Consider the following 9,687-nt stretch of genomic DNA (forward strand, 5'->3'; position numbering starts at 1 on the left):
TTTGTTGATGTAAAATGTTTAGCATGTCAGAACAATTGTAGGATATATTCCAGTGTTCTTTGGTGGAGTGTTGTGTTCATAGAAAACTTGGCACAATTTTGTGCAAAGAAAGAAATGTACTTACATCATTAGATACATCATCAGGTGAGTAATATAATCCTGTAGCATATGCAACAACACCACCAACAACTACAGGACTAATAAAACCCAATGTGTCACCAACCAGTTTTAATAAACCAGCAAATAACATGCGTGAACCATACGCTGTTAAATATGTTCTCCAGAGAGATGGCTTTATGTCTTTATTCTGGATTCGTTTCTGTAAAAAGTACAACAGTGACAGAATATTAAGTTTCCAGTTTTGACGCTAATTATTAAATTTGATGGATAAAATAAAACGTTCCCAATAAGTGAACAATACTGTAAAATGACTAATATTCACTGGGTTTCAATTTCACTGATTTATCATTTCAGGCATATTCAGTGGATTTTAAATTCACGGTTTCATCATTTAGATAATGTGTTCTATGCTAAATTTTACATATTCACTGTGTTTTAATTTAGCGCATTTTTCCAGTCAGCGAAATAAGCTAAATTAAAACCCAGTGAATAATTACCCCCTTTACAGTATGTGAATGAGCATTGGCGAAATTAGGTCCAACTGATATGCAATACATTAACTTAAATCAGAGCCTGAACACTAGTTGCATCATTGTTGGAATCTCACCTTTTCTTTCTCATAGGCATTCTTGAACAACTCATAATGAAATCTTGTGCCATGTTCATCAGGAAGCACACCTAAATCTTTCATATCAAGTGACTTTTTATATCCTAATATCATCAGCCAGTTCAACCACCAGAATGCTACTCTGGAAGTCAAGTTGGTGTACCTATGATAGTAATACATTTCTTTTTTCTTCAAATCAAGTGGATAGCCAGGTTCAGTAAAACACCAGCCAAGAATCTGAAACAAAAATGGGAGGTATACCTGTAACTTGATGATTATAAAACAATAAGATCTGAAAAACAAACAGAGATGCGTAAGATCATGAAACAAATGGACATTCATATGTCATCCAAATTATCTGATGTTTTTTTGAACTTTGAATGTTAAACGATTTTTCTTTCAGAGAGAAAATGCTTTTTGATCTTTTTATTTTAGATTTTCCATAGATGATTTGATGTGCTCAGTTGGACTGGTAATTAAACCAAGGTAATTAAATTTGTTAAAAATATCAAGTTTCTTTCTTTGAAAGAATAAAATCATTTTTTAGCAGTCATATTTCATCAGAATTTCTGTTTCCTCTATAGTACAGATATTTATTTTTTAATTGTCTTTATTTTAACAAAGTTGTCAGTGGCGTGAACATTTTTTTTTCTTCTAAAACTAAACTGCTACTTTGATAATAGATTATTCCTATCTAATTATGATATCAGCCTAGTCTACAAAATGCTTGTTAATAGCTATCCTGAGGAAGTCTAGAATGACAATACTTTGGATGGAATAAGATTTGAGCCAGATTTATGTATTAGCATTATATTTCTCATGCTTGTATTCCTTGATTGAGGCATCTTATAAGATTTTGTTTTTGTAAAGCAGTGGTAAGATAATGAGCTCTATTTTTCAGAATTCATTACAAATATGGTGTTCGCCCTGATGCCTTGTTATTTTTTAATCAGTTAACTCAGTTAATCAGATAATTAGATTTTCATTACGATGTTGAATCATAATTCTTTCATAATGTTTAAGCTTCTCTGAAATATACAGGCTTATTTTGTGTTTTAAAACTGATTTGAGCCGGATTTATGAATTGGCACAAAAATGCTTATAATCCATGATCCTACTAGATTTAAAGATGATATTAACAAGCCTTTGTAAAGTACATAGTAGTAAGATATTATATGCTTTACTTTTCAGCATTTCATTACAAATTTGGTCTTTTCCTGATGCATTATTATTTTTTAATCAGTTAACTGCTTTTAAAATGTTTCAATACAATGCTGAATCATATTCCCTGTTAATTGATTAGTTTTCATTCAGTAGAGTTTTAAAATAGTTCTTCCACTCCTCAGTAGAAATAGATTCACTGGGCAAAATGGGAGTTTCAATGATACAATGTCATACTTTTCAGATACATCTGCCAATCAAATCATATTATGAATAAGGTTATATTTGGAAATGAAGACATTTAGCTGAAATTAAATTATTTTACATACATTTATATCAAACCCACTTAACTCTACGATTCAGAAAATATATATAATATTTTTGTTATAACCCAACATAATAAAATTATTTATGAACGAGGAATAAAGTTATATTATTAACGATAGTGTGTACCAAACTGCTTTGTCCATTTCTGCTTAGTCATCATGGGAAGGCTAGCTAGCCAATGACTGCATGGGTAACCCAGTGTCAACATTTCTGATTGTAATCACTCTACAATCTTGTGGTGGTTATTACTAAGTTGAACCAAAGCTAACTAGCCTGACACTAACCCACACCATACTTATTATTGTCATAATGTTTGTCATACAACAAACCCAGTGCACTATGGTCATGGACATATATGTTTTACAGTGAAGTCACAGATACTGATAGATGATGGTTAAATTGATCACCAGATATGTATACTGCGTTCAGACACATGCTTTCTTGTTATATGAATACATAAATGTGATCACAATTATTAACGATGGTTTTGCAGCATTTGGGGTTAATGCTGCAGTGTATAACAGAGGCTGAGTGCCTGTACCTGTACCTGTATGTACCCTATTAGTAGCACATTAGTATTAGTAGCATTGTAACCAAATAAAAGATGAAATACACCACCTAATAGATTGTAATTTATACACAGAATATAGAAACACTATGTACAATGCCATAGGATTAATCAACCAAGACTTCAGAAACAAAAACAAAAGAGAAAAATTTGATTATATAATGCAACCAAGAGATAAGACAATTATATATGCTCTAACTAAATAGTTGTTTCAATGTAAAAAAACAAACACTGACTAACAATGTCAAAACTAATTATCAAAGTATGTGTGAAAGGACTAATTTCACAATCAAAATACTAGTAGTATAGTTTAATGTTCCTATTTTTATTATATATTTTTTACTATGTTTTCAATTTTTACATTACAATTTTTCAACTTCATTGATGTACATAACCAAAAAAAAAATGAAATATTTTTTTTACGGTGTCAATAAAACACTATTCTATTCTATTCTATTTGATGTGTAACAATGAAGATGTGATCAAAACAAGTTATTCATCCAGTATATACAATAAAACAAATGTTTGGTTTGTATGTACTTCCAATTTCGGATGTACTTGTAACAGTACAATAATAATGTGCATAGTAGTTCCATGAAATAAGTGTAACTATGGTAACAATGGTGCGCCTTCAAACTCACCTTAGTACGTATGATGTTAATTTCGAGAAGTAGATAAAAACCATAAATAACAGCACAAATCACTGCTATGTCGAATCGTAATATGTCGAAATTTCCATAACCTTGTTTAACCAGGTTCATCAGCTTTAGCACTTCCCCAAATAACGCTAGTGTCCAATATAATACAAGAAACCAGCACATGGACGGACAACTCCAACACTCCATGTTATGATAGTAGGCCATTGATATCATTAACATAACGAAAGCAAGTGTTGTGGGTACGTACAAATTGGGCTGTGTTGGCGTTGACAGTCCACTGATGTCAGAGAGAATGCCTTCCCCGATCGCTGCAAGCAACACCACCCAAAATATGTAGAATGTTATCCATCTTGTATCGTGTCCCGGGAATATTAGCAGCGTCTTTGGGTTGACCTGACGTAATCTGGTACAACATCCTAATATTAGTAGAATCAATGAAGCCCCAATCAATCCAAATGTGTGGATGCATGCTACAAGGAAATCCACAAAACACGGATTTGTTAAGTTTAACTCCAATCCTGTAGTACCCGTGGTGTAATTTGTACCGCAGAACCAGTCCATATTCACTTCGTCGTTAGCCATAGCTGAAACTCGCCGGTTAAAGTCTACTGTACTTATAAGAACATGGACATTATCGGTGATGATTGTATCGATATCGGATAGCTAAACCATGCTTACATAGACTACAAACAAGCCAGTTACCAATAGTTTAGATGAGCACAGTCGAAACAGCATATGAACTTCACGGGCACACATGCATGATGCAGCAAAAAACTTATGTCAATAACCTGAATGCAATATTGAATTGAGATCACGTGCAATTGATAGACTCGACTACTCTTTGAAAGGGAGGTGTTCAGAGGGGTGGGTGATCTCCCATTCTCATCGGGGTTGTAACGACGTAAAACCGTTACTAAACTATGCACACACAAAAACAAAACAAAAACAAAACAAAACAAAAAAAACACCCACACACAAAACATTTCTCGAGTCTGGAACTTCGTAAATTTGATATCATGCAAACTGCGATGACAATACTCATGACGAAACACCGTTACCAAACTATGCACACACAAAAAAACAAAAAACAAAAACACACCCACATACAAAACATTTCTCGAGTCGGGAACTTCGTAAATATGATATCATGCAAACTGCGATGACAATACTCATGACGAAACACTGATAATCAGATATGTTTGCAAACTAATGCCAGTGTGATGGAACGCTTTTGCAGCCGTTTTTGAAGTTTGATTTATCGTAGTTCTTTTATGACTGTGCATATGTAACTGAATTTTTTTACAGTATTACAATAAAATATAGAGCATAGTATCTAGCTAAAATATTCACTGAAACATATTTTATTTTCTATAAAATGAGAGAAACCCGTGCGAAAGTGACAGTGTTGTACGGTGTCCAACCAAGATTATCACGTGACTTAAAGTGCCTGTGCAATGCCCACTCTCACGTTAACTATTTTAGATCCGTGTCCTACTGAAGTGGGCAGTTATTGATTGTTTTTGTCAAAATGGTTACTCCTATCCAAGTAAATTTAAGATATATCTCGTGCTGTAGCCACGCCCACCTATCCTGAAACGGTCGACTGTTTCCGGATTTCCGACTCTCGCAGAAAGTGCGCCACCAAATGCCAAAATATGAGAGGAAGCCATACTCCTGAGCTGTACTTATATAACACTGCGTGATTCAACATACTTTTAAACGATATACATTTTTCGGTCGGCATTTCTTTTTTTTGTCAATTTTTTTTTTTTTTTTGAGATAGAGAGTTTTTAGAAGTTGTTTTCAGAACAAACGTTTGTGATGGTTAAACGTTGTGTTGTGGGCCGTTGCAGTAATACGTATAGTCATAGTGTAAGTATTCACACTTTTCCAAACGATCCGAAGGTGCGACGTCAGTAAACGAAAGCCGTGAAAACAACGAGAAAAGGTTGGGGTGGACCTTCTCCTTACAGCGTCATATGTAGTGTCCACTTCACCTCAGATTCTTTTTTCGAAAAACTGTCTTCGGCCGTGAAAAAACAACTAGGTTTTAAAGAGAAGCGCCGACAACTTAAACCTGGCGCAATACCAACAATTTTGAAAGAAATAGATTTCGAACCAGCCCATGATCACCGAGGCGGATTTCAGAAGAGAGAGAGACGTCGGGTAAGTGTTTCAAATCATTTGACTTGTTTTGCCATCCTGATTATCGCTTTATAGAGACAATTAAGTTTGCGTTATGTAAAGGTATCAATAATTTTTTATAGTAACACGAAAACGACGCGTCGGACAAACAGGAAATTACGCAGTCCTTACACACTGCTAATTGTTTTCATTTTCGCAGGCTAAAATTTTCTGAATTGTTCGGTGGTTGGTGTTGAATGTCGAATTCACACCTCTGTTACTTTCCTTCTAGCTTGATCTGCGAAATAATTTTATGGGGGCACTGGACATCTCGACCCAAAAAAATCCCGACCCGTTTTTCATACCTACAGCCAAAACAAAGTCAGCTTGGACTTTCAGTTATGAGACATGACAAAACAAACGCTGCCAGTGATAGATTTCGCGAATAAAAAAAAAAATTAACGCAATCAAAGGCGCCGACCACACGCGTTGGAAATACTAGTAGATAGTACACGATGTTTCGAATTAAAAGATGTCGATCAACGTTGAACTAGATAGAGGTTCGCGTCGCCACATTGAGACAGGGTCGCGTCGATGCGGTGGGTCGAGATGTTCAATTTGGGTCGAAATGTCTTGGGTCGAGATGTCTAGAAATCATTTATGGAATAAGAATCCGGGCTTTGGCTGTCAATGCGTTATCACCAAGTAAATAAGTTTGACAATCACGCTAACTCGAGTCCACTCTGAATTTGTCTGTATGTGTGTTGCTCTCAATTATTTTTGTTATCCAATTAAACGCCACCAGTCACGCACTTGTCCTCGTCGTGACCCGACGCGTTCACCCATTTCAACTGAATCTATTTCCTCGCGGCGGTCATTTATTTAGTAACTGTGATTTGTCGTTTTTTTTAGTTATTTCCCTATTTTATTGATCACTATAGTTTAACGTCTAGAATGTCAAAATATGTTTTCTTTTTATTTTAATTCCGATGCTTCTACTGGAAATGTACTTCAATAGAGCATGTATGATATGATTCTTTATGGTTTTCTATCTACTATTGTTGAATCAAAATGCTCTCATTATAATTTACAGATTACGTAGAAGAGCTCTTCAATACACTAGACTTGTATGTTGGAGGAGATTGTGTATTACATACACTTGATGATGCACCCCTGCCACTCAACAGCCAGTATGCCCACCCTGACAAAGTCTCGGCAGTTCATTGCCACACTACAAGATTCACATAACAGTGTAAATACATTTCCAGATGCTGCAACAATTATGCTAATAAAAAACAGTCTACGTTACACAGTTCACAAATTTTATTTAGACTTGTGATGAACAAAGAAATATGACAATGTAAACATTGGATTGTCTGTACATGTATGTGAGGAAAATAATGTGAATAAAATATAATTTGTACATGGATTACTATTACTATAGTATATGGTTTTAATTGAGTGACACTGTGTGACAATGAAAAAAGGAAACACATCTTCAGATTTTGGAATCTATGAAAAACCAAGATTTGGTAATTTAAGTCCTAAATAATTCTCTGACATAAATATTGATAACTCTGTTACTGCTCACTCTGGTAGTACTGTAGTCTTTTTCAATGAACTTCAAGTATCCCCTCGTTAACCTGTGGAGGTTTAGAAAATAAATAAGGTCACAATCTTTATTTGGCATTTGTTTATACGTAATTCATTCGTTTTATGATGCATCTTTTTTTACTATAATAAAGGCAACTATTATTATGTTATATATGTGTTTGAATTATGGATGAAAAAAATATTGAACACATTTACAATTAGTACATAAGTATAAGCAATTGCCACCCAATCCTCTCAAACGATTATTCAAAAATTAATTAATTTTTTTTTCTTCATTTTCTTTTCATAATAATATGTCAATTTTATTTCACCAAACATTTTTCAAATTTACGTTTAAAATTTTGAAACTTGCGGATGTAATGCACACCCGCGCTTCGTGTGAAGGGAAGCCAGGTCAAAACATTGGGCATTTTACGTGTGTAGAGCAGCCCACAGAGACGTCGGCCGATCCCAACAACCATATCAGAAATTGTTGATGGTGGAAAAAAATTTGTTTCATTTGTGCAAAAAAAAAAATCAAACGTGATAAAGTAAAACGCCGATGACATTCGGGCCACACGAGACACTCACGCCTTCGACCATGAACGAAAATCCAATATATGGATGCCAATGCACGTTTGAACGAAGCAGGCAATATTTCTGAGGAGATTCGCGATCTAAGTTTATCGAGCATGATAAAGAGTTCACACATACCTCTTTGAAATTATCGATAAGATATTTTATAAAGAGTAGTAAGCTCAACTAGAACAAAAAAAACTAGAACTTCTTACCGACTCGAAAGTTGTCCAGTGCCGAGGTTCAGCGATAGTTTACAAACGTGCGCCGGGGACGGTGACATCACTGCGACCAGCCACACCAGAACGGACATATCTCGCATCTAACTCAACCCCATGCAACAAATTTGATATCCAAGTGTTCATTATGGCCCGTTCTTCCTCGACGAAAAAGTACATAAGTGACAATTTAGTCAAAGACGAGAAAACTGCACAAGAAATTTGCCTTATTTACACGTATCGGCAATGCGAGCTGCCCAGCAACTTCCCTTTCTGACGTCACAAGGGGAATTTCTGTATGGCAATGAATAGCTAATGAGGAGCCTCGTTTTAAAATACAAAAAATAAAGTTGCTGTAGACTGAGTTTAAAACACATTTTTTCACTTAAAAAAATAATTTATGCTTAGAAACATAAAAATTAATAATATTTATGTATCAATTGATAATTTTAGACGTGAAAATAGCAGCCATTTCACAGGCACTTTAAATACCTACTTATGGTAAGAAATTCGGTATATTAGGCTATATTCGTAGAAATAGAACTCTGCCTGGGAGATTGGATCGGGCAATTTCGGGGATCAACCCTCTCGGAGTTCAACTTCGAGGGTTTATTGGAGCCGAACTTGGCTCGAGCCGAAGGCCTACGATAAAATGCTGTTGTGTGAATGGTTCGCTAGAGGATTACTTTATTCCAGTGCTCATTGTAAATACAGAATTCAAAAGTTAGAATTTAACAAAGAACAACAATTAAAGAATGCTACATAATGCAAGTAATACCCGGTCACAAAAACTTGTTATGATAGAAATATCTATGATTTTTGGAAACTATATGACGAATAAACAATATTGAATTTCTTATGTATAGCATTTAATAAGTAATATTTCCATATTTAAATATCTCGTTGCTCATTTTATCTTCAGTTGACGCTTTTCCTGTTTGTATACATTTAATTACTAGATTTGTTTTATTTTTAAGGGTAGGACCATTCAGTAGTCCCTATATTTTGTAGATTTACGGTATGATTTATTTAGTTATTTATGCGGGTTTGGTATTTTTTAAAATAGGAAAGTCAATCATTTGAGGGGGTATGGGATCACTTGGTGGGTTTTTAGAAGTGTCTTTTTTATGTGTAAACATTACCAAGAATGCAGATTATGGAGTGTGTACTTAATAACAAAGCATGGCAATGAAACAACAGACTGAATGTGTAAAAGGAGGATTATTAAGGTGATAATTAAAACTGATTTAGAGGGTCTGTGGTTAGATCATGGAGATAAAAACATCTGTGTGGAACCTAAATAAATGACACAGAGACAAGGATGCCGGTAGGTAGGTATGTATGGGGGGGGCGTCACACCCTAATGTCCAGGCGTCGTAACGACCGACCCCATGATACAATTCGCAGATTTGAGTTACATCATGGCATGTACAATGTTGTACCTGAGTGTTGATGGTCACTATGGCAACCTCACAAGTAGGCGTAGTAAGAGTTGTCGCCACAGTGCAAGTCACAATTTAGACTAACACCGCGGCAAGAACGCCGTGCTACCCAAGCAAGGCTCAGTGTTTTGTTAGTTGTATCAAAATCCATCGCACTATTACCGCGTGGGGTGTAGCAATTAATTTAACCAGTTGAGTCTCCTATTGTAGTAAGTAAGTAATAACTTTACTGTTATCGAATCTCTGTTGAGATATAGCTAAAATTAAAATAAAGAATAAAATCATTGTATGT

The 9,687-nt window shown here is 35.0% G+C and overlaps 1 protein-coding gene and 1 long non-coding RNA gene across 4 annotated transcripts in view; both read right to left on the reverse strand.

Moving 5' to 3' along the window:
* LOC100378300 (ATP-binding cassette sub-family C member 9-like) overlaps positions 1-4,264 on the reverse strand; it is a 54,592-nt gene extending 50,328 nt beyond the window's left edge. Inside the window, exons 1-3 of one of the 3 annotated variants that reach the window (XR_014928935.1) lie at positions 3,425-4,261; positions 728-964; positions 125-319 (exon numbers count right to left, since the gene is read on the reverse strand). Coding sequence is in view for 2 of the 3 variants with exons in the window: in XM_085496741.1 (XP_085352867.1) it covers positions 125-319; positions 728-964; positions 3,425-4,024 (1,032 nt within the window). In the remaining variant the exon portion in view is untranslated. Of the gene's footprint in view, positions 1-124; positions 320-727; positions 965-3,424 lie in introns of all 3 variants that reach the window. The other 2 variants (XM_085496741.1, XM_085496742.1) reach the window with 2 other exon arrangements.
* A 2,607-nt stretch (positions 4,265-6,871) lies between these two features.
* LOC146747462 (uncharacterized) lies at positions 6,872-8,228 on the reverse strand. The gene is made up of 2 exons (XR_014929028.1): positions 7,951-8,228; positions 6,872-7,209 (listed from the first exon to the last, which is right to left on the reverse strand). It is a non-coding gene; the product is annotated as an uncharacterized LOC146747462 (long non-coding RNA).
* Positions 8,229-9,687: the final 1,459 nt, after the last annotated feature.

Source organism: Saccoglossus kowalevskii, chromosome 3 (assembly GCF_978046115.1).
Source record: "Saccoglossus kowalevskii chromosome 3, keSacKowa6.1, whole genome shotgun sequence".
In the NCBI taxonomy this organism is placed as follows: domain Eukaryota; kingdom Metazoa; phylum Hemichordata; class Enteropneusta; family Harrimaniidae; genus Saccoglossus; species Saccoglossus kowalevskii.